This window comes from Leptidea sinapis, chromosome Z, assembly GCF_905404315.1.
Source record: "Leptidea sinapis chromosome Z, ilLepSina1.1, whole genome shotgun sequence".
NCBI classification, from domain to species: domain Eukaryota; kingdom Metazoa; phylum Arthropoda; class Insecta; order Lepidoptera; family Pieridae; genus Leptidea; species Leptidea sinapis.
The window spans coordinates 34,285,690-34,312,018 of NC_066312.1; the positions used below are offsets into that span (position 1 = coordinate 34,285,690).

The following is a 26,329-nucleotide window of genomic DNA, read 5'->3' on the forward strand; positions in this document are numbered from 1 at the left end:
TAAGGCTCGTGTTTCAGGAAAAAGTTCCATATTTTTTATGGATAAGGAGGACAAACGAGCGTACAAGTGTACAAGCGTACAACATTGTACGGATCACCTGATGTTAAGTGAGAGAAGGTCGAATCACAGGAGTGTTGCTGGTCTTTAAGGAAGGTGTTCGCACTTTTAAGTACCCATGTCGTGTCGTCACGAAAACACCGCACAAGCAAGCTCATTGCACAGTTTTGAAGTCTTGGAAGAAAGTTCCTTGAAAACAATGAAATGACGTCTCTTCGTAATACCAGGTGGTCAAGCCGTTGACAGAGCACTGGGTCACCGACAATTTGATCAGCTTTGAGTTGAAATGGTTAGAGCTGATACTGGGGTGCGCCAGACCAGAGATGACAGCAATACTCCATATGTGGCCGGACCTGCGCTATGTTGAGCGCTAGAATGTGGATATTGAAGTATTGACATGCTCTATTTATGACGCCCAGATTCTTTGAAGAACAATTTGGTTTTGCTCAAAATATGTTAAAAATTATTTTGGTATGTGTATCAAAATATTAACAAACTTCCAAAAGAATAAAAAAAATACTTATGAATTACAGTGTCTTCCACAATGACTCAAAGTCAAATATGTATGCAGGTCAAGTATATTTGGAATAATTGATATCACACCGACTTAAAACTTGTTTATTTTATCATTTATATTATTATTCAACAGGAGCCATGAAAGTCGGACCTATCAACATTTATTGATGTTTCTTGGTGTGATGCGATAATTTAAGCGAGCAAATACAAAGTAATGATAGATGATAATATTAGTTTAATGTGTTAATATACATTAGAGCCCTTATGACTGATAGCTTAGTGCAGGATTGCTTGAAAAATTTTATGAGAGAGGAGTCAGACAGTTCTTTGTGTACTGGCTGGTTTATGTTTGGTATCGATCCGCGATCGCTCAGTCAGCGAGTCGCCAGCACGAGTGTGCCAACCGCTAACCAGACGGAGACGCCACTCGCCAGCCAGTAATCAGTATTCAGTACGAGTTACGACACGTATTGAGTCGGTTGAATTTTGTGTTGAGTTTTTCAGCGAAACATCGTCTTAACTCGGTTAGTACTTAGTGTATTATTATATTATATAAGTATATAACATTTATATACATATTTAATCAATGTAATTCTTATTGGCGCGAAACTATAAATGCTTTGTAGCGATTACTTTCGTGATACTTGTGTGGTTTTTAAGTTTTTAGTTATGGAAAATGTTTTAATATACCTAATAATCATGTTGCGTAACCCGCCCCATTTTATTATTGTTCGTGTTAAGAGAATTAACATGTTAAGTTGCACTGTTTTAATTTATGTTGCTGTAGACTTTTTTGTTTTATGTCATTTATACAATTAAAGATCCACTTTTTTTTTCTAATTTTATTACTAGGTTTGTATAGATACAATAATTTGCTGTGAGTTCTTTTGTAATGCAAATGATAGTAAATATCTTGTTTTTTGTTTGCGAAAATGTTTTTTTTTTTCAAATAAGTAAATATATATTACGACGGTTTATGTTATGTTTTATAAATTAGTAAATTAATTTTTATTCATATTGACAATACAAAACGATCTACTTTGTTTGCTCTATAAAATTCTTAATACAAAGTTTTAAAAAATGAGTTCACATTTAGTTACGTTACATTGAGTTACATCCACGAATATATATAATTTTATCTATTTTTTCTTGTACAAGATGGGTGGGCAAGCTACCTTCCTAACGGCAAGCAATCATAACCGCAAGTGATAACTTGAAATATTCAGAAGGCGTTATCGGTCTTTATATTGGGTATAACCTCCTATTTTTAAGCAACTAACCAATATAACCGCGAGTCGCAACCTGTTTTTTATTTATTTTTTAAACAAGACGAAGTATGTTCCAAAGTTTGTTGGTTGCTTACTGTAAGTACTGAAATAAAAAAAAAAAGGTTTTGGTGCCTCGTAAATACATTATACTATTAATTTACAGTGAAAACCATCTCACAAATTTTTGTTTTAAAAAAATATAGGACTTTTTAAGTCATAATTTCGTTGTCAAGACATTTATGCGTATGGAAGAATCAAGTTGTTTTTAACATTTAAATACTAAAATATGCCACAAATAAGCAACTAATTAGTTAAGCATTAAATTAATAATTAATTAAAAGCAATCACGAAACGAATAAAAGCAATGACAAGTGCCACATCTTAAATAAAATAAAAAAGTAAGTATAGAAATTTCTAGTTGTCTATGAATCATGTTTGGAATTAGTACAGTGTCTTAGCGGTTCATTGAATAAACTAAATTGGGGTTTTCTTTGTTACCGAGTACATTGATAAATTATTTAAATAATATATTCTTCTTTTATTGTATTTGGTTTGAACTGATTGGTCTTGTTCAAAATGCTCTAGGAAAATTTATTGAATTAGACGTTACTTTGCGGAAATCCATAATTATACAAATGATTTAAGTTTTCTTTAGTGTTACTTCCGCCAATATTTGTTTTTAAAAAACAATTTGACACGTGTTTCGCCCCTACACGAGAGAATCTGGCACGAGATTTTGGCGAGACAACACGTCCTGAGGTTGCCTCGTGTAGAGGCGAAACCCGTGTCGAATTGTTTTTTAAAAACAAATATTGGCGGAATTAACACTAAAGAAAACTCAAATCATTTGCACAAAATGCTCTAAATAAATGAAACAAACTAAAAAGTATCTCAGCACGTGTTAAGAATACATCATTTGTATTTCTTTAACAAATATTGGAGGGTGAATCAAGAGCATATAAGCGCTTTAATAGTATAATCAGCTTGCGGCGCGCTGTCCTGTTTAGTATTATGTCCCGACACCCTAGCTAGTCTAGAAAGAGTACAGATTGATACTACGTATAGATAGGTTAAAAGATAAATACGTCCTTAATTTAAATCTTGAATGGTATTTTCTCTTTTGAATGCATGGAGTAATACATGTCCACGTGATAGCTATAATAAGGAGGAAACTGTCTCTCTCTACGGTCGTTCACTCATGACTGAGGATCGTAGTCATTGTCGAATGAGGATGCTGGTAAGGGAAACCACACTCTTTTTTCTCTCTCCAACAACATGGCGGTGCTAACAACACTGAAAATAAAACCTTTACCTTATAGGCCTCCCCCAAAGATCTCCACCATCATGTTACCGCTCCACCACTAGGAACAGACAAACACTTTTAATGCCTACTACTCGGCTAAGTCCAGTTACTATGTCTTTTGTAGGGCGATGAATATGCTTTTACAACAAGATCCCAGAAAATTTTCAAAACAAAAGTATTACGTTATTCAAAAGAATTCTTAAAAAACGTTTGTGTGGTAAATGTTACTATAACATAAATGACTTTCTTAATGATACTACAGACTGGAAATGGAGCGACCGCCCTCTATTGAATAATAAGTTTAATTGTACAAAACAACTTTGTAAACACATTTTTTGATAAAAAAAAAGCCCGCTGAGTTTGTTGCGCCCATTCTTCTCAGGTCTAAGGCATTGGTTTTGGAATAGGTGGTAGTTTTTGACCTAACCTACAAGTGATATGGAACGAGTCGTGGATATTTGCTTTCTTACCTAATTTTGGCCAGTTTTAATGGATAACAACAAAAAAAATCCTGGGCATACGATGTGACTTCAATAAGTGTGCAAACATTCCAGGAATATTCCAAAGAGCTGTTTGACCTGATTCCTCGCAGCTCCTCACTACACGTTCCTCTGTATCTTATTCAAATGGATTCTTAAAGAACTTTATTTGTACGAGCTATATGATATCAGCGATTCTTGTGTAATGTGCAACTGGGAGTCGTTAATATTCGTATTTTTGGTAGTCAAACTTCTTTTCATTTGAGGCTAGCACATTCTATTGAAGGCTTCCTGATTTTTGTACCATTAATTAATAATAATGGAGACATTTTGCCCTTTAACAATTTGAACATATTTTTTAACACGATAGCCGCGTGCTATATAAATCAAATTAGCACTGTTAATTCACCTGTTATGTTGTTTAAAAAAATATACTGCATGGTAACGGTCGAGGAATTAAAATCATCACAATATTTATAAGCAATAATTGATAACAGAAGACAAATAACTAACATAATATCATAACAGACACCATAAAGCCATGTTAATACTAAATAATTTGAATGCTCGCTTATATCAATCGTAACAAACATTAACTATTAGATCATTTATACATCTAGATACACTTTGACAGCTGTGAAAACGTCGACGTTGACAGTTACCTCTATTTTGACCACTACCATAAAGTTACACAGAAATTGCAAGTGTAAGACGTAGCTAGTCACGTGCACTAAAGTTATAAACCGGGCCTGTTTCATTGGTTGTCTAGCAGCACGAGGCTCTGTCTAGATGTATGATATAAGCGTTAACTCTACTTATTTTTAATGAAAATTTATTACGTTACTTAAATTATTATATATAAATTACTAGCTGTCTCGACAGACGTTGTTCTGTACATAATAAATAAAATACTGTTTTTTATGAATTGACAATAGTATTTGATAATATCAAGAATTATTTCGTAAAATATGGTCCCTGTTGTTATATTGAAATTGTTTCACAGCAGAACTGTCAAACCGTGCGTCAATAAGTTTTCTCATAGAAAATATGTCCATGCAATACAAATATTGGAAATAAAATAATTATGGGTCCCAAATCGAAATAAAAACTATCCTATCTCTCAAGTTGGACTAAACTGCACTCCATGAAGTAATCCTCAATTAAATCCGTTCATTAGTTTAGGAGTCCATCGCGGACAAACAACGTGTCACGTAATTTATATAATATATTAAGATGATATATCAAGTATGTACCTATATATTACGTTACTAAAAGTATTGCCTATAATTTTAGAAAGTTTTCTTAAATTATAGGATAAGTTAGAGACCTTTTGGTGACGGTCGTTTCGGATCAACATTTTTCGGAGGTTTCTTTTGAAATGCCATCAGGTAAGAAAAGGGGCACTCAAATGTCGCTTTTGGGTCTCAAACTAAGCTTTGTATTTTAAAATAAACTCAACTATCTCAGATAAAGTTTTAAACAAAAACGCCGAACAAAGCTTGGACTTCCAAACATTAATAACTTGTAAATATTTCTTGGAGAAAAAATGTGCAGCGGTTATTTTAATTTTTTAATTTAATTAAAATAAATTTAAAAGGTTAATACAAAACACGTTTGGACTGAAGCTGATTAGTGCGAGTGATTAGTAATCAGTTTAGTAAAGTGAAGAGAAAGTCGTTTTTGCGAGTCACCTCCCCCCTCCCCCGCGCCCTTCCTTCCCCTTTTCTCGGACCTTGTCTGGCTTTTGGACATGCTTGTTAGTGATTAGTGTGTGTCCGTGCCCCGTGGTATCTTTAGAAGCAAATTCCTTGACAAGTTGGTAGCTTGCGCCATGAATGGGTCTTCTACTTATCCGCTTTCGTTCCCATAGTTTGCTTGGATTTCAACAATATGGATATCGTATCCGAAGTTCTCGATGGTGCAGTGAATGAATTGGGGATCATTTTTGAAGTGAAACTTCTTTAGGCTCGTGAGGGTAAATTTTTTACGAATGAAACGGAATACAGCTTCACGAAAATGTGGGACGTGTTTGTTCAAGAAGAGGATGAGGTTTTTATTCAAGGGAGAGAGCGATTGACACCAATTGAGGAAGAGTATTTCTTACTCTCGGGCTTCCCTACTAGCCTTGTATCGTGCATCGGATTTCAAGAGTTTTTCAGTTTCAGACAGCGTTTAATATATTTTTTTATATATTTCTTTCACTTAAGACTCGCACTCGTACATGCAATTGCAAGTGCATGTGCTTAGCAATTGCTAAGCACCTGCACTCGCACTAATCAGAGTGAAAACTAGCCTTTAACATTTTCATTAAAATTTGTTACTTGCGGACAATAATATCTCAATGAGAATAAACTTTCATGTATTGAAAAGTTAATACAAATTAAATTTATAACCAAAATTATTTAGAAATAGCAAATTGCTAACAAAAAAATATTTCAACTTTCTTTTTAGCAAACAGTTCTTCCTCCAAAACACTGCGTAACTTTCAGATAGCAACTAAGTATGTCTATCTACACATAATACAACCTCACATAAAGTTCAAGGCTTTCCTTTATTCAATCTTTTAATAGGTTTCGTGTTGGCTGAGCTAACAACGTCTACTCAGGGGATTACTTTACCGATATCATTAATTTTAGACATTTACTTTTATAGGCCAGCAAAGCAATTATTGTAATATTCCAACATTAAGCATATTTTAGTCTTTATTTCTGAAAGAGATTTTTGTCAACGAAATCCATATAGAATCTAAACGTATATCATAATAATATATTTATTACTACATGAAACAATGATTTTATAAAATGTACATCTTATTAAACTTTAAGTAACATAAAATAAATTCTAAATAGGTATATTAGGTAACCATTAAGAATTTTGTGCTATTCCAGTTTTTCAACAAAAATGTAAATTATATAAAACAGCATGAAAATTAAATAGTATAAAATTGATCATTCTACCAATGGAAAATATGTACGAAAAGTACTGTTTCTTAAGAGAGCTGTGAAAAGCGCTTGTGTTAATTCAGCCTCTGTTCAAACCGAACGGATGATTTGTTTTAAATATGCACGTTTTGAGTGAGCTCTCTAAAAGTACTTTTATAAGTTTTTGTTAAGGAACTTAAAGTAGTGAAATTACTGGGCAAATAAGACTTGACCTATTATGTCTCAAGGTGACGAGCGCAGTTGTAGTGCACCTAGTAACACATAGATGGGCGGCGACTATTGAAAGCAAGGGGGAAGGCCTGGCAGTTGGCCTGGATATAGCGCAGGCCTTTGATCGTGTATGAAACAAGGCGCTCCTCTCAAAACTTCCATCATTTGGGCTTCCTGAGAAATTATGTAAGTGGACCTCCAGCTTCCTCACTGGGCGCCGCATACAGGTCGTTGTCGACGGTTATTGCTCGAACCTGAAGCCCGTGAGCGTGAACGCTGGAGTGCCCCAAGGCTGTGTGCTATCTCCCACGCTGTTTCTTCTGCATATCAATTATATGTTGGACACCACCAACATACGTTGCTAAGCAGACGACAGCACTGGTGATGCCGTATACACGGAAAATCGTCGACCAGTGCCGGGAGAAACTTGTGTCTTCAGAAGGTCGCGGACACACATGGAGTATTGCTGTCATCTCTGGTCTGGCGCACCCTAGTATCAGCTCGATCCATTTGACCGCGTGCAACGCAGAGCATCTTGAATTGTCGGGGACCCAGTGCTTGGCGTTGCGTAGACACGTCGCTAAAATGTGTGTCTTCTACCGTAATTATCACGGGTAGTGTTCCGAAGAGCTGTTTAACCTGATTCCTGCCACCGAATTCCATCTTCGCCACACGTGCGTGACAAGCTACGTCATACAATTTCGATTTGTATATCACTTTGTGTTAGTGGGCGTTCATTGCTCAAAATAGAGGTTAACAATCAACCTCAATATTTTCATAGCTGTCACAGTCTATCTAGATGTATGATTGATCTAAGCTAGGAACTTTATTGGCTAACACGGTTATTCAAATACTTCATCATCTTACACATAAGTTGTTAAATTTTTCGTCGGTACCGAAATATCTCATTACGAAACCACAAAAGCATAAATACTTCACTGAAGCAGTATATGGCGACTTTGATGTTATAATTAGAGTTTCGATGTTAATCTACACGTCTTGGCACGATATGTTTTAGACTGAATGTAATTAAATTATTTAGAATTTCGTCAGACATTATTAACGACGACTCTTATGCTATTGAAAGGAAATTCAGGTCTTTCGGGACTAGCCAAGCGGCAAAATGTTTCATACGAAAATATCAATAAAGTTAAGCTTCTAGTTTAAATTAACATCAATAACTTACGTCTGCGCCCTACGGTCAATGAGAAACAAGTCTGCAAAGGTGAACAAGCTTGAATGTAGTGTTTTTCTCATTAGTCTACATTTTAGACTAATAAAAAGACTACACCTTCTCCACTAGCGCTTTCGTACTGATGTTGACAACTGGGCTGAAAGTGCATCACATTTTGCGTAAATACAAATAAGCCGTTGTATGAAAATTAATTTCTAACCAGTTTCTCATTTCTTATTTGTTTCACTACAACTAGTTACAATTTAAATACAAACTCATTACCAAAGCATAATTGGTATATGTAGAGTTCAAGTTCAGAAGTCTTACTTACTTAAAACAGGCTATACAAAGTTGTGGGAGTTTATTTTTCTAAAATCTTGCGTTAAATATGCGTTAACAAGAGCTACCAGCGTCATGGAGTCATAAGATATCCAAATTAATATGTAATTACATTTACAATATAAGTGATTCTATTTATTACTCTGTTAGTAATATTATTTAACATTATTATGACTTCAGTTTTAATATATAACACCAATTAATATTCATATCTTTAGTTAAATTTGTTTCGATTAAGTTAGTTAGCACTACAGTAGTGCCAACCAACATTTGCTAACAGTAATACGGTTGGATGTCGAGCCTTTTAAAATATGCTAGAGTGCTAAGTTTGAGTATTCAATATTCATAACTTATTGTGGAAATTATTTATTAGTACGGCTTTACTCACGTTTTTGTCGGTGTACCACCTCAGTAAGAGGTGGGACGTTATCGCGAACCCACCACACTAACCCTGATGAAGGACTTCCGAATGGTCCGAATCTAGTCGGTACCGATACCGACAAAAACGCGAGTAAAGCCGTATTAATAAATAATTTAATTATGACTCACGAAAGTTTTAATAATTTAGTGTGGAAAGTCTACCCAAATATAATGATTATATGAATTATGCGTGCTTAAATAACCACCTTCTTCTATATTGTTTTATAATAAACAGCATTTGGTACATAATATATTATCAATAGAGTTTTAAGAGGTGCTATGGGTTAGAGCGGGGTTTTTAAAAATGTATTAAATATATTGTTTGAATTTAACGAAGATATGAATAAACTGGTGATGTAATTTTCTAGTAAATAAATAATAAAATAACTACATATTGAAATATACTTTTTAGATTTAGATAATTTAAAATTATTAAAAACTTCTTGTCACAGATTTACTACAGATTTAAAATCAGAGAATATCAAATTAATTAATGCTTCTGCTAATGGCATGTATGGTAATTTATATCAGTTAGGCTGAAATCTAATAGAGCCTACTCAGACTTTACTTACGTAAAACTTAGCTCATTGTGATAAATCCTAACTTGACATTTGCTTAGTTTAAGCTCTCAAATAAACTTCTACCTTAGACCCACTTATAAGGCGCTTTTTCAATCGCACTTTGTTCGGAGTTGCGATGGACGCGTAACACATTAATGAATCGGTTGAGGCACACGTACGTACTTATTGACGAGCTACTCGGGGTCGGCGCTCCCAATAAAGACAGCAGGCGCCATTTTCATTCATTTCGTTCAGTTCTGCTAGTAAGCTAGTTATCCAGTTCCTCATCACCTACCGCGTGTGTAATGTGTATTTCTTTACTAGGAAAGTATTTTCTTTGATTTACATTTAAATAAAAAAGTTTTTAAAGAATTAACACGTTTTCAGGGGGAACGTGATCTGATAAAGTCCAGAAATGGCGGGTTAACTAAAATAATAATAAAATATAACTTTAAGCAAAAAGAAGAATTGTTTTATTCTAAATTTAACGTGTGCGGGCAACGGGCAGCAATGAATAAATCAAAACGACCACTTCGATTTTAATATTTTTTTCAGTGAATGACATAGGCTATATATTTAATACTCGTGCGAAGCCGGAGCGGGCCGCTACTTAAAAAATAACAAAAATCTTATTTTTTTTGAATAAAATTTAAAAATGTCATCGGTCCTCGACAAATCTACGAATTTGAACGAAATGAATGATTGGTAGTTTTTGACGTTCATTAAGTGATTTTGAATAAAAATATATAAATTTGAAATCTGGCCGTTTAAGGTGGGTCAAAATCGCGCCCAAATGAGTCCCTTACAAACAAACATACATACAGGTGAACCTAATAAAAAGCGTGTAAAACTGTTTTATTTACTAGTAAGTACGTAAGGAATCTATCAACAAAAACCATCGTGTAACCTTCCAACCTTCACCAGATATGGCTTCAGCCGACTTTCTTTTTCCTAAGCTCAATTAATCAAACTACCACTTCGTGGCTCCCGTGTTAATTCGGTAGAAAACAAAGGAAAATTCGCGAGGAAATCTAAAGCGAATTCCGGAAAAAGCGTTGTTAAAAATGTTTTAACTATTTGATTATTCGTTTACGTGGTGAGTATATCGTTTCTGAAGGAAATAGACACACTTTTAAGACGATAAAATAAATTTAAACAAATTACTAACACCTAGTGATCTTTTTCCGGTATCACTTTACTTTTTATTTAATGTAAAATTTCTACGCTTCAATTATTCATTTTTGTTATATACAGTTTTAAATGCGGATGGGTACAGATTTAGTATTTTTTTATATTAAATGGTTCTAATAAATTCTTAGTCAAAAACCTGTAGGTACATTACCTATTAGATAAATATTGTTATGTTGGCGATTTGCAATGGCATTTTGCAACTTGGCGAAAGTATAGTTATTTATGCTTTTACAACTAGATTATCACGGGGAGTGTTCCGAAGAGCTGTTCAACCTGATTCCTGCCGCCGAATTCTACCTTCCAACGACACGCAACAAATTAGGATATCATCCCCACCATCTGGATGTGTGGCGGTCCTCCACAGTGCGGTTTTCTAGGAGCCACGTACTACAAAGCTTTGGAATGAGCTTCCTTGTGCGATGTTTCCGGGACGATACGACATGGGTACCTTCAAAAAAAGCGCGTACACCTTCCTTAAAGGCCGGCAACGCTCTTGTGATTCCTCTGGTGTTGCAAGAGAATGTGGGCGGCGGTGATCACTTAACACCTGGTGACCCGCACGCTCTCTTGTCCTCCTATTCCATAAAAAACCCTAAAAAACCATCATTGAAGTTGGATAGTGCCAACGTTGCACTCTGTCAGCTAATTGCTTCCTTAGAGCTTTGAGCATAAATACAGTCATTTTGTTTGTTAAAATGTTGCCCAGTTGTAAAAAAATCTCATCCGTAAGCAAAATTTTCTGTGACCTCCCTCTGCGTACCGCTTCAGTAGGTGTTTCGATTTTACCACCCTATTCTTTTTTAAATTATCAGTTGAAAAATGAACAGTACATCTCTTATAGGGTGCAAGTCTTAAGTCATCTTTTAAAATACGTGACATGGTTCAAGGTGCTATTTTCATCTCCCGAGATAAAATCTTTTACTTTCAATATTTCTTCAAATTCCTTCCCGTAATGATTTGTATAAACACTACGTCGACGGCTAGGTTTCTATCTGTCACAAACAGAGGAAGTCTCATTGTACCTGTTAATAGCCCGGTACACAAACATTTTACTATAACCAATCGTATGGAGAGTTTTAACAATTGCATTTGGCTCCATACCTACTTTGTGTAATGCAATCACAGCGATTCGGTTCTCTATATCACCCCACTCATTTTAATATCGCAAAATATTTTATAATGTATTGGCGCTAAAATGAGAAAACTCAAAGAACAACTCAATAAAAACAAAAAAAATACAGATTCCAAATTCAAATGTAATATTTTGTTTATTTTTAATTGTAACAGTACTTATGGCCCAACTAATTATATATGTATATACATATCTTAATATATGTTATATATAGATACAATTTATTTACCAAATTATTTGCATTACAAAGAATCGCTTTTCTTATTTTCTAACATAATATGCTTCAACTTGTAAATAATGTAATAACGATAAAGACGTTGTATCATGTTATACTTATTTTTAAATCTGGTCAGACGAGGACTGTCCCATGTCCATAACAAATGACAATCACTGTCAGATCTTGAGATATAGAGCGTGTGCGTCCTTGGTCTAGTGGTCTACATACAACAATGTCATATACATTTCCCAGTGATAATAGTAATAATTTTAAAGAGTTCATAGTGATTATATTCGTATTAGTTTGAGTAATATTTTACTATCAGATTATTTAATTATTAGTTCTTAAAAGTAAAATAGTTCTTAAGAAAACACAAAATGTGCAAACTTGACTTTGACTGGCAAAAATCTTTACAAATTATTTTATTTTAATATAATGAAATAATAAATCTTTACAGGATTAAAAAAAAAGTCAATCACATTGAACATAATCAAAAAAAGGATTCTGGATTAGTTACATAAAGATCACTCTTGTATGGGTGACGTTAGCTCTGGCTTCAATCCTTTGACAAAGATATTCATGGTACCGGTTCAAAATAAGCCGAACACCTTAAAGCTGAACAGCGTGGCGAGAAAGGCCAGCAGGTACTTCGCCAGGGACCCAAGATTAAGAAGTTAATCAAATCATCATCAAACATAGTCTCACTGCCAGTATTATAATAAGCTTAGATATGGAACTAAATGACAAATCTAGTGCAATTGTAAAAAAAAGAACACCACGTGAAAGTCTTAAACCAAACGATGGCGTTCGTGAATCTCTACTCAGTAATACTACGTCAGGTATTGGCAAAGGAGAAGATGATAATACGAGTGTACCTACCTCATTTTCTAGTCCAGATTTTGATAACGATAATCAGGACTTTTTAACTGTCCCAAATGAAATTAAACGCAAAACGTCGAATTGCGTTGAATTCACAGAAGTAAATATAGAGGAACCAGATAGAGAATTAACAATAATTAATAATGGAAAGATAAAAAAAGATATTGAAAATACTTTAATAGAAGTCCCTAAAGCAAATAATTCCACTATACCAGATGGTGGCTGGGGATGGGTTGTAGTGCTATCATCATTTGTTATTTCAATGATAGCAGATGGTATAAGCTTTTCTTTCGGATTGCTTTATATGGAGTTTTTAGATGAGTTTAAAGCAAGTAAGTCAACGACAGCATGGATTGGAAGCCTGTTCATAGCTGTGCCACTTCTATCGGGGCCAGTAATGAGTGCTTTAGTAGACAGATATGGATGTCGAAGCATGACAATTTTAGGGGGAGCTATTTCTACTACCGGCTTTGTTCTGGCTTCGATATCGAATTCCCTTGAGATGATGATGTTGACTTTTGGTGTTATCGCTGGCCTAGGTCTCGGCCTAGTATATGTTACAGCTGTTGTATCGATAGCTTATTGGTTTGAGAAAAAGAGAAACCTTGCTGTTGGTCTGGGAGCATGCGGAACTGGTGTTGGTACCTTTGTATATGCTCCCATGACTCAATATTTCATAGAAGAATTTGGTTGGAGAGGTACCATACTCTTACTAGCTGGTACATTGTTGAATTTGTGTGTTTGCGGATGTGTAATGAGAGATCCTGATTGGTGGATACTAGAGCAGAAGAAGCAAAGAGATGATGAAAAGTCCATAAAAGAAGATTCTAAATCAAAGTATTCTAGTTCCGCCTCTATTGTCAATTCTTTTGTATTAGAAAATGAATTTTCTCGTGGTAAAAATATGAAACGACTTATTACTAATGGAGTACCAGCTGAAAAAGTAATACAAGATGAAGTTACTAGTATTAAACGTCGTGAAACACTTCTTTTAATGAAAAAAATGAACAATGATAAGAAGTGTCGATCACTTATAAATATGCCAGATTCAATTACTTCAGATGTACGTATTAGTTTAAAATAATTTACTTTAAATGTATTACTGTGAATGAAGCATAAATTTTTAATTTATCATTTTAGGTTCAGATGTTGAATAGCGGAGCTGATTTGGGGAAAGATTTAGATGAAAATGCAAAGTATGTTAAATTTGCTAGCTCCAATCGCGACATAGTTACACGTAAATGTTTTGCACCTAGCAATTTAGCAGAACCGTTGTTAATAAAGGATGCGAAGGATTTGGAAATTAAATACGGCCAAAAAAAAGAAGATATAAGAAGGACTTTTTCGGAAGCTAAAGATTTGAGGCCTTTATTGAAACAAGATAGTAAAGAAAACAGACGAGATTGGTTGAAAAAACAACTATCGGTAAATCACCATTACCTGAGAGACCTTAAAATGCCATTGAACTCCATAAGCCATAGAACTGCCATGCTTAATATAAAACGATATAAATTAAAGGCATCTTCTTGTCCCGATATTTTCAAAAATTCCATGGTTACTGTCAACGAAGATGAAGAGGTAAGAGGTATTTAATATTTTCTAATTCGATAGCCAATCATGTGCCAATACTGAGGCACTACAGTGGATTTAGTTTTTGCCTTGTGCAATATGCTTGATTTCCAAACTTAGACAGCTAAGAGAGCCTACAATAAAATAATTGCGTATATGCCAATTGACTCCTACAATTAAAGCCCTAGTTTGGAAATTAAAACTGCATATTTTTCAACAAAATATCTACTTTATTGCTTAAAATTTTCACAGATTTTTTTCTTGCATATGCGTCGCTGTCGTTTCAAAAATATATTTTAAAATTATTTCAGAAATGGTACGATGACTGCGTAACGTGTTTGGGTGATATGTTTAACGTAGAACTCTTCAAGAAGGTGACGTTCATTCTTCTCTGCGTGGGCACCATTATAATATTCGTCTGGTTTATCGTACCATACTTCTACCTAGCTGAACATATGATACATAACGGGTATAGTGAGGACGATGGTGCTGTTATGATTAGCTTGATTGGGATTACAAACACTATTGGAATGGTGAGAGTTTATATTATCTAATTCATCTCTAGTCTTTATGCCATCCTAATAACCATTGCTTCTAAAGTTCTTATTCTAGAAACCTTTCTTACTAGAAATAATTAATCCATGAAATGTATTGTTGTTTCTTTTAGGCCCAAATCTGATTGCATTGTCAACAGTTAATTTTATCATAGATGATATATTGTGACGCCGTATCTTTCTCCACTTAAACATTATAAGAGTAGGATTAGATAGCTCCCACCTGCCCATACGATACCTTTAAATAGATAATAATAGATCTCTTTTAAACTTTTATCAACTAATTCTCTTCAATTATCCTCATCCAAAAGTATCTCTGCCTATGATATGGTTTGTGGCCTGGAGAAAGTCAAGATCACGTGCAGAAACTAATAACTGATATAAGAGACAGGAAGAAGGCAGTATCGCACACCGTTCAAGACAGAATCAGTAGCTATACTGACATGACGCTTAGTAATAATAGCAGAAACATATATTAAGAGTCTTTTCATTTATTTTATTACCAAATATTTCTCACCATCTTCAGTTGAAAAACGTCTACTATTTGACGCCCCTCAAACAACGACGAGCGCTTTTGCAACTTCCGCATCCAGCAGACTTATATCATACGATGTCACAAAAAGTCGTTTATTTTCCCAAAATTGATTCTTTTACTATTTTTTACCTCAGTTATATCACTATCACTGCTTTGAAACCAAATAGCGTAAATCCACTTTTTATATTTTATATGTATGTTAAAAATAAAACTGATTAATTTAATATTTTTTGTGCACAGGTTGGACTTGGTTGGATTGGAGATCTACCAAAAGTCTCCCTGGGAAACTTATATGCAATCTGCTTAGTATTTTGCGGGGCATCAGTAGCTGCTATACCTATGGTTGTCGCCCATTATTGGATTCTCGCATTTGTGTGCGGTGCATTTGGATTGCTTTTTGCTGCGTCTTTCACATTTGTGCCCAGTCTTCTTGTGAAGTTGGTGTCTCTTGATGACTTCACAGCCGCGTATGGGCTTGTTTTGCTTGCTGAAGGAATTGGACATCTAATTGGACCTCCACTATCTGGTAAACTTTATGACAAACTTGTTTTAAATTACATTTTATACTCGCTCAGATATTCTATAATTAGTCTGACGATAAATACTGTTTCAAATAAAAAACCAACAATATTACGTTTGAATTCGGAACCTCTCGTTCTTATTTATTTACATTTGATACATTTTTTCATTTTCGTACAAATCTGTGTCGAAAAATAATTTTTGTGATATTTAAATGTTGTGAAGCTAAATGCAATATTTTAAAACTCTTCGCTATGTCTATGAATAGGTACAATGAAACCTACTTTGATTCTGAAAGAAAAAGATCTGGCTTTCCAAGTACATAATATTAGTACCAAGAAGATCTTCAAAGTGGTGAAAGAAATACGGTGCGGTGTTAGCTATCAAAGTGACTGAGCCATTTTTTGGTAAGCATAGAGTCAAAACATTGGCAAAGGAATCAAAAAACAATTCTTGAGAAGGTGGTTTAACCTCTTATCAAAACTATGTTCCACAACCAATGTCCTTTTAGTAAGACTCAGCACCGGGTCATAAAGAATGGTTTAGAAAACAAACGATCTGACTTCATCAGACCTGAAGACTGGCCGTCTATAATCTCGATCCAAAATTATCGTAGGCTACCCCTAAGGTATTTTGTATTTATTATTTGGAGAGTATCTAAAGCAATCCATAAGGTTGACAATTGATAACAAGCTTAATGTTTAAAGGTTTGTATTAGAAGAATTATAATCATTACTGAAACTACATTTTTCGTGTAATGTCTCGAATTGCCGAAGAAAGAAGCAACCATTTGAAGTCTCTGGCAACTTTTTTGTTGACAAAACCACAGCGAAAATAACAAAAGGTCATGGCGCCAATATTTTCTTGTTAAATTTAATGCACTGCGGCCACACAATTTTCAAAACGATGCCACAGTGTAAACACCTCTCTTCGACAACTCTTCTTAATGCCACGCCTGGTATCGTAATTTCTCATCCTCTATTCTATGTTATTTAATCCATAGCTGAACTTATTTTGCATGTTGCAGGTCTTATTTATGACTTGACATTATCCTGGGAGCTGTCCTTTTACCTGGGAGGTGGATGGATCATAGTAGCTGGTATCCTCACAGCCTTTATTCAACCAATCAGATCCTACCAGAAAAGAAAAGAAGCCGCACGCCAACTCAACGAAGCCATATAAACATAATATTATATGAAATAGTGCTAATGAATGACCCATTGTAAAAGTACTACCCGGCTACAATATCTCTGGACCTCGATGACGTCATTATCGTCGCATTGTTACGGTGTGCAAAATAAGCATCACTAGGATATTACCTATAAATAAATAAACAACCGTTTATTTGTTCGGTATTATAGATTGATGTAAGGGTGTTGTGTTGTGATGCTGATTATTATTATTATAGTGATGAAAATACAATGAAAGAATCTGGGTTAAGTAAAAAAATATTTATTTTTCTAACAGTTCCATTATGGCGACACAGAACAACATAAACTACATAACTATCAACAACAAAAGTCAAAACGTAACAATGAAAACTATAAAAACAAAGCAGTGAGTGCACGAAAATATCTCGACATGTACATAACGGTAATGAAACTGCAAACCGTACGGACGCAACAGAACGAGCGCGAGAGGGGGTGAAAGGGGAACGGGAGGGAGGCTCCACGTTCCAGAGAGGCCCAGAAATAATGTGGCCGTGTAGTACTCTCAGATAATCTGAGAATAAGTCAATACAATGTCACATGCCGACAGGCATAAAGTTCTGAAATAGTACGTTCACAAGCAAAGCCCTAAGTGACGTCGGGAGCTTCAATACACCCGGGTTTCGGAATATTTTGTATAACTATATTTTTATTGTTTTTAATCATTAGATTAAAATTATTTTAGACATTAATATTTATTTATTATTATTTTTATTTTATTAATTAGGATGACTAATGATTAGAAAGTTATATCAAGAGCTACATTATTTAGATATAATATAGCTTTCTTCCCATTACTATTTGCAGGGATTGTTAATAATAAGATGCACTATAACTTTGAATTTTGTAGGATACCACCGTATCCGTTTTTTGGCTTAGTAGTAATTTACTTAGATAAGATGTGAAAATGCTGAAACTAATAACCTTAGTTTATACGGCGCGATAGAGCCTCTTTCTGTTAGGCAAGATGACAAGAGGCCAGGTTTACAGTAGTAAAAAGTAAAAGTAGCTGTCATGCGCTCTAAAGTATTAGATCGCATGACAGCTACGTCTTACACTTGTGATACGTCAGTCACTTTCAGTACGGGTGCGTTTGCTGAAAAAAGAAGCTGTGCTGTGCTAATAATTGTAACACAAATTACAAATAAATAATTTAAAATACACAATTAATTAATTGATGACGACGTTCTATTTGACAATGTCAAACAAAAGTCAGTCATGAATGACAGATAAATTGCACATGTCAAAATTGTAATTCGAGTACTAATGGTTAAAGAGATAATTTTTCTCAGCTATTGATGAATGAGTAAAACCTGATTAATGTCGTCTGACTGTCTCTCTTTGGGTGGAGCGCTAGGGTTGGTACTACTAAAAAGATTGACGATACGGCCGGCGCTGTGCACCTAATTTAACCTGGACAGTGACTCAATAGTTTTGGCTTCCCAAGATCGCTTAGCGGCCATGTAAATCGTGAGTTTGTGTGTGTGCGTATATTTGGGCGCACTAAAATGAAGTTAAATTAATGTATTATGCTATTGTTGTATATTTTATACACGATCTTAATTAGCAAGTATTATACTGAAATGAAGGCGTCAGTGCAGAAGGTGTACTCTCTTTCTCCGAAACGAAACTTCTTAAACGACGTAATTTTAACGAATGGAACCATAGTAGGAAACTCGCGAAACTTCGATCGAAACTTCGTTTTTCGTTAAATAAGAGAAGACCATGACAATACATGTAGTATTGTTGTATTCTATGATAATAATATTTTTCAATTGTTAATATTGTTATTAGGTATTGTACTTATTGCATAATATACGCCTGGCTAATATCTAAATATTATAGCACGTTGATGAATTGTATTTAGTACAATTATACAACACACAATATATACAACATATATTTATTTATTCAAATACAATTATGTACAACATATGTAGTGTGGACAATTGAATTGATTTAGACTAATCGAAGTAAAAAATGACATATTATAATACTGGTATATCGAATGAGTCGGTAGTCCTATTTAGCTAACAACGATTCCCAATAAGTAAAAACTAGGTAGGTAATCATCACCAAAGCCTGTATTTGATAGTGATGTAATACCGTGTGTAGTGATAGTGTACCTACATAAAACGATGAAATGTTTAATACAACTATATTATGTCCCGATTAGGGTTACCATCATGGAATATAGTAATAAAACTTCATATAAACTTATATCAAATGAGTCTTTACGAGAGACAAATTCTAAACGAGATCAACTATAAAAACCAACTATTATCGAAATGTCAGGCTTTTTGTGAGGTCTTTTTAAGCTACTAAATGATAACAATAGACCCGACTGAAGGGTTAATTAATATCATCGCGTTATATTGCGACGAAATCCAAAACGATTTAAAAGACAACGTTTTTTAAAAGGACGTTAGGCCAAATAGAACGATTTCTAAGATTATAAAAATACTTAAATATTATATCACTTTTGCGATTGCTTAATATTTCATATTATTAATATATAACTGGTTAGACAGTAACGATATTTATGATTATGAAGAAAAAATTACATTAAATGTAAATATTAATTGACAACTTAGCAAACTTAACCGAAAGTTAAGTAATTAAATCCGCAACGCATGGTCAGCGCGTGAACGCATGGATTACACGCTAATCGCGGGGCGCGAAAGTAGGAAGCGGGAGTGCGGAAATACGGACCCGTCGGTGCCTGCGCTTAAATATTTATTTATTTGGAGAGCATGACTATTTGTCTAGCCCTAATGAGTCCTAGTAACACTGCGTCCACAGAGGAACCACTGTGTTCACCACTCATACTTATAGCTCGTCGTCAAGCCCTGACGTATTTTCCAACTTCAGTATTTTCTTAACGCGAGTATTACAAACTACACCTGGGAGCAGGGTGTAGTCGCCTAGGGTGGTGTTACGCTTATGCATTAGTGGGCCGCAATCGCAGAAGAGATGAAGAGGCGTTTCATCGGCCCCAAGGCAAAAAGTGAAATTTTTTTGTTTTTGATTCCGACCACACTGAGGTGCCTGTTTAGGCGACAGTGCCCAGTTAGCATCTGGGTGAGTATGCATAGGAGCTTCCTGCTCAGTGATAAGGCGCGCTAAACTAAGAATGTGGTGCTGTGTAGGTAAATATCGTTACTGTCTCACCAAGTCACCAATCATATAAGAAAGTCCTATTTTACAACTTATTTAAGATTTTAATTATAATATTTCGTAGTATTTTGAGAGACGTTAAAAATTGTATTTCATAAGTAGTTACATTATAATCCAATGTGTATTGAGGATCAAGAACGTAGATGAAATATTATTTATACTTTCTGCAAGTAAAGATTTATTATTTATTAAAAATGTGCAATTGCTCGCCATGAAACAATTTTGTAATGAATTATGACATGGAATACATTAAAAAAAAGCTATATCTAAAGACATCGCGCGAGTTGAATGCAGTCGGGCCCTGTGGCAAAGAGCGGCAACATTTCCCCCGGCTGTCCGCACGGCTCGCCTCGCACGCCTGCACCTTAGTGCTGTACAGTCCTTGTCAGTTATCGTATTTTTACCATGTTATCACGTAAATACTGAAGATGCGATCCCGTATTTATTTTAATTTTAATAATGCACTGAACTCTACTATATACCACTAGACTAGCGGCTGCCGAAGTGCTTTTGGTCCTTGTTTGATATTCGCTATTTTGGCGCTGTTGGCCATGTAGCGAGAGTCTGTGGTACTAAAACTAGTGATGACAACCTCAGCAAACATCTATAGATGGTGAGAAACTACAACAAAATTATGTACTTTAGTACGTAGATTCTTGAAGTAGAAAATGATAAAAATTTATTACATATGCAAAAATACTTCAGAGTATTGTACGTTCCTTCGCAGCCATTTTCGGTTACGTTCCAAAAAAAACAAGTTTTTATTCATCGCCAAGCACGAAAAATGACGAATAATGTTTTAGGCATGTGCGTTGAAGAAATACAGGACAACAATTTGAGATTTTATTATTAGGTTAAAATAGTAAACTTCAAGCATTGCTTAAATCTATCGACACACTCATAATTATGGTCATCACTTATAATTAGGCCAAATCACTCTGCATTTAACTCGCGCGTTATTGCTATGGTAGAAGCGGCTTTAAAGTGCGAGCCAGGGTCTTACATCATGGGTGAGAAGAATTTTTTTGAGATTAATAAATCGGTAACATGTTAAGGGGATGCATGAGAATGAATTCATCTTTATATATTCTATGTCTATTAATAAGCTAAAAATTAGCGAATAGATAATTTCTACACATGAGGCCCCTTATCATTTTACCGATGTTATAAACTGGTATGTTATCTACCAACTAGCTAACCCCATCGTTTAGTTATCAAAAACCGAATGGTTCGAGATTGTTATTCTTCGAAAACAAATTGTTATGATATACTTACTGTAAACTTTCAACGACCTTCTTTGTGATTTTAAATGCACAATAAACTAAATATAACATTAGTGCTATATTTTATAAATAATATTACTAGTAGGTTTAATATATTGTAATAATATTTAATTCTATAAATTTGCAAAATTAAATTTTTAGCAAGAGTGCTTAAAGTAGACTTGAATATTGTATTTGAAATTATAATTATAGTATTGACAATTATTATATTATCTACTGTTCGATCTATAGGTACTTAATTATGATCAGTTGTTTTAATAAATAGACTATTTAAGGATCGTTGCTCGAGAATACAGATTTTGTTAATCCCATCCGTAGTTGAATACATAATATTGATTATGATATCCATCTATTTATTTATTATGTTACACCAATAATAAATCATTATAAAGTTGTAGTATTACCCCCTTATTCATAATAGTCTTCTAACTTAAAGCATTGCTAATTCTCACTCTGTCTTCTTCTATTGACTTAGGTCAGAATGAGAAAAAAACACTCTTTAGCGGCTGTTTAAAGTTAGCGGACCATTATGAATAAGGGGGTGTGTAAGTAGGTACATAAGAGATAGTACAATAAGACATGCCTTTACAGGTGTAAACAGCATTTACATTTAGTGTGAAAAGTATAATAGTGTTGATCAATTAATTATACATAATAAATTAAAGAAATGAAAGGTTAACCTAAAATTATGATAAAGAAGACATTTCTATTAAAATATGACGTATAAAAGGTCCGAAAGATTATCAAATTCAAATATTTTTATTCGAAATATGATATGACATCACTTATTGAAAGTCTCAAATTACCACCCATTCGAAAAAGTATGACTCACACCTGAGAAGAACGGGCGCAAGAAACTCAGCGGACTTCTTTTTTTGTCATAAAATATGGTTACAATTTAATATCGTACAATAAAACTTATAACTTAATAGCCTGATTGGGAATAGAGCGACAGCCAGCACCATTCCCAATCCGTGGTATCATTAAGAAAGTCGTTATTTTATAGTAACCTTTACCACACTAACGCTTTTTAACAATTCTTTTGAATTTCGCAATACATTTGTTTTGAACATTTCTGAGACCTTGTTGTAAAAGCATATTATATGCTCGCCCCACAAAAGACTTAGACTAAGTCAACATAGCCGAGTAGTAGGCATTATAAGTTCATGTCTGTTCTTGGTGTTAAAATATTATGGTTACGACAGTTTCTAGCAAATTCACCTATGTGCCTATGTACATACATGACATAATCAAGAATATATTGAGAATCTACATTTAAGATTTTCTTTAAAATTTACTCTCAATGATTCTTCAGGATATTTTATGATCAGTTCCAAAGGATCCAATATTATTGTACTCTTTTGAAACCTCATACAAAACAAACATCACATACGTCAGAGGACTTATTTTTGGACTAACATATTATATAACTCAGATATTCTGTTATTTGAGTTTTTATACGAAACGGGTTTCCGTTCCCTGCGATCAATTCTCTCGTATGAACTAGCCTCCTCTCTACCTACTCTAATACAAATTATATACATTTATAAATAATAATAATTTAATAATCTATATACAGTAAACAAATTGTTTAGCGACAAGCTTGTTTGCAAGTTTGCAAGAGCGACATCTCTAGTCAAAGTTCCGTGCACTCGCACGGAACGCGAGAGGTCGTGGGTTCGAGTCCCGCATCGTTCATAAAATGTTGTTTTCTAATTTTATTTGTACACAATGTCACATTTAACAAAGACAATAATAATATGAAATATGCCAGATAAAATTATATTTCTTATCTCGCACAGCCACTTTGTAGAACCATTTATTAACGGTTACTGTTTTCCAGAACTTGGGGACCTTCAAAAAAAGATCATACTTCCTACCTACCTTAAACTTGTGCAACGCATCTTTTGACACCTGGTGTTGTGGATGTTCATGGGCGGTTGCTTTACCATTTCCCCCATCAGCTGAGAGTTTGACCGCTTTTATATAAAAAAAATATTGAAATCGCTGAACTGAACGAAATGAATACTGCCCAAAATAAATTTACACGAGCTTCAGTTTTACGTATATTTTTTTATAAACAGAAAACATGTATTAATATTCTGAGTCTTTTCGAAACTTTGGAAAAGCAATCTACAAACTAGACAAATTTCAGGTAGGCCTATACAAATACTAAATACTAAGACAATTTTATACACTTTTATGCCACGTTCAAAAACAATTTAGAGTTTTTCAAATATTTATTAGACAAAATTTTTGACAATTGTTGTTTTAAATATTTTTAAACTGTTAGATTAGATCATGAATAGATACTGGAAACACCTAAATATAAATAGTTAATAGTTTAATTAAAAGAAAACTCAAATCAGTCATCGGAAGGCTCAGAATTAGAAATATTTGACAACATATGCTTAGCACTATAGAGTTCAAAAAGTCTCTGGAACATGTTATAGTTATACAATAAAAATAAAAATGTATTTTTATAGATAGAAATGCTTCAGTGATGTTTTCTCCTTAGTATAGTTCTAAAACATGGCAATTTAAGTTGAACATACACTACACTTTGTCCATTTTAATAGTAATTATTTGACTGTTCACGCCCATGAAATTTCGTTTTGTTTATGTTAATATTTCACACAGATAAAAATTGTTCTTTATGGACGGGCACCGCCTCCTTAATCAAGTGATGTGCCATATTTCATAATAATAAATATTATATTTTTTACAAAACAGCGATATCGATTATTACGCCAGTCAGTACTCGAGCAAAAGACTATTAATAAAATGAACAAAGTATAAGTCCGATATTCTAAAAGCCGTCTCTACTCGTTCCTAATCCATGATCGACTTCTGTTTTGAAGGTTTGATATTAAATTACGTATTATTGAGTCGACAACTAGAATACAGACCTAAAACATTTTTCTGGTGACAGTTAACTAGTGTAATATTTTATCACTTGCCTCATATTATATATTCCTCAATTCAAAAATAATCCATCGAATTGTTGTAACCTTTATGGGTTAGGTTTAAAGGTTTTTGTCTATTCTAGTCATAAGTTTTAAATCCGTACAATATTATTTCCATGTTAAATTAATTCTAAGACCTTATTAATTAAATTATAACCTATAATTATATTTAAATGTTTTATTTTAATATTCCTTGACCTAGACTATGATCAATGTGGTAAGGACAACTGTAGCTCCGTTAAAAATACTGAGTTAAAAAGTGGAGAAAGCGGCTTTGTACAGGATGCCGGCTAGATTATGGGTACCCCAACGGTGTATTATTCTGCAGCGAAGCAGTAATGTGTAAACATTATTCTGTTTCGGTCCGAAGGCCGTGTAGAAAGAGGCTTTGTACAGGATGCCGGCTAGATTATGGGTACCCCAGCGGTGCATTATTCTGCAGTGAAGCAGTAATGTGTAAACATTATTCTGTTTCGGTCCGAAGGCCGTAGCTATTGAAAATACTGGGCCAATGAGACTTAACAACTTATATCTCAAGTTGACGAGCGTGATTGTAGAGCCACTCGAAATTTTTGGGTTTTTCAAGAATCCTGAGCGGCACTGCATTGTAAATGGGCAGGGCAGGATGGAAATCAATTACCATCAGTTGAACGCCCTGCTCACCTCATCGCTTATTGACATAAATAAATCAAACGGTTGGTTGGTTTCCGTTCTCCGCAATGTCCTCTTCCAAAAATTATCCAAACTTTACCAAACGTTGTAAACTGAATGGATAGGTAAAAGATATTTGTACAAAATGGCCATGGTTGGCATATTCTAGTGAACAAACCTAATTTTCAATATAACTCTATAGGAAATATTTGGACTTTTGATGCAGACAACCTAGAAATCCAAACTCTATTCGACAACAACGAACAAACGATTTTAAGCGTTTCTCGTGAAGACCTTTCCGTGGTTGCTGAGGAATAAAACTTGTAACGCCTTATTTGTGCAATATTATTATGATAATATGTAGATCTTTCATTAATTAAAATCAAACCTCAAGTTAACGAACACATTGACAATTTGAAATTCATCGCATATATATATATATATATATATATATATATCGGATCGTTTATACGCGAGTATATAATAAGTCTATGGTATTAACGTATCAAGCGAAGGTAGTTGTAAGTATTTGATGTTAACTTCAACTTCATCCTATACGGTTCATGTTTTCTTACAGATGTTCGAAATCAAAATGATATAAATCATATGTTATTTTAAAATGATTTTCTTCACCGGGTGTAAATATAAAAAATTATTAAAATATTATGAATATATATGTTTAGTGTGCCCCCGTACGGCCAATAGGGATTAAACGCGTCTTCCACCGAAGAATCAGCTGCCGTTGACTCTCTAATTAAAGATCAGGTTGCTTAAACAATTTTATACAAATTTAATTGGTGTACCAAAATTTATGAACGATGCGGGATTGGAAATTGCAGCACTCGGGAAACACCCCAGCGATATGACCACTTCGCTCAAATGACGCATTATCCTCAAATCTTTTCAACTGTCACTATCCGAATTAAACATGAACTGAATAAATGATTTACATTGCTGCTTAATCACCAAGAATATTTTAAACAACTAGAGTAAATGCGTTAATGTATACAGCAGTCGTAATTATTGTGTAATTTGTGGCATGTTCCATATTGGTTGTTATACGGCGTGATTAATTGTCTATATGTATAGAACGTCATTGGATGTGGCTCTCTAAAGGACACAATTTTCCTAAATTGCAAAACGGTTTACTCTGGTAATTGCCCAAATAACTCGGCTTGGA

At 34.2% G+C, this 26,329-nt stretch overlaps 1 protein-coding gene across 1 annotated transcript; it reads left to right on the forward strand.

Annotated features, from left to right (window-relative positions):
• Window positions 1–950: 950 nt before the first annotated feature.
• Window positions 951–24,666, forward strand: LOC126979139 (monocarboxylate transporter 14-like). The gene is made up of 6 exons (XM_050828370.1): window positions 951–1,097; window positions 12,266–13,750; window positions 13,828–14,265; window positions 14,568–14,789; window positions 15,586–15,871; window positions 16,892–24,666. The coding sequence occupies exons 2-6, from the start codon at window positions 12,539–12,541 to the stop codon at window positions 17,044–17,046; spliced, it is 2,313 nt and encodes a 770-aa protein (XP_050684327.1). The 5' UTR covers window positions 951–1,097; window positions 12,266–12,538; the 3' UTR covers window positions 17,047–24,666.
• Window positions 24,667–26,329: the final 1,663 nt, after the last annotated feature.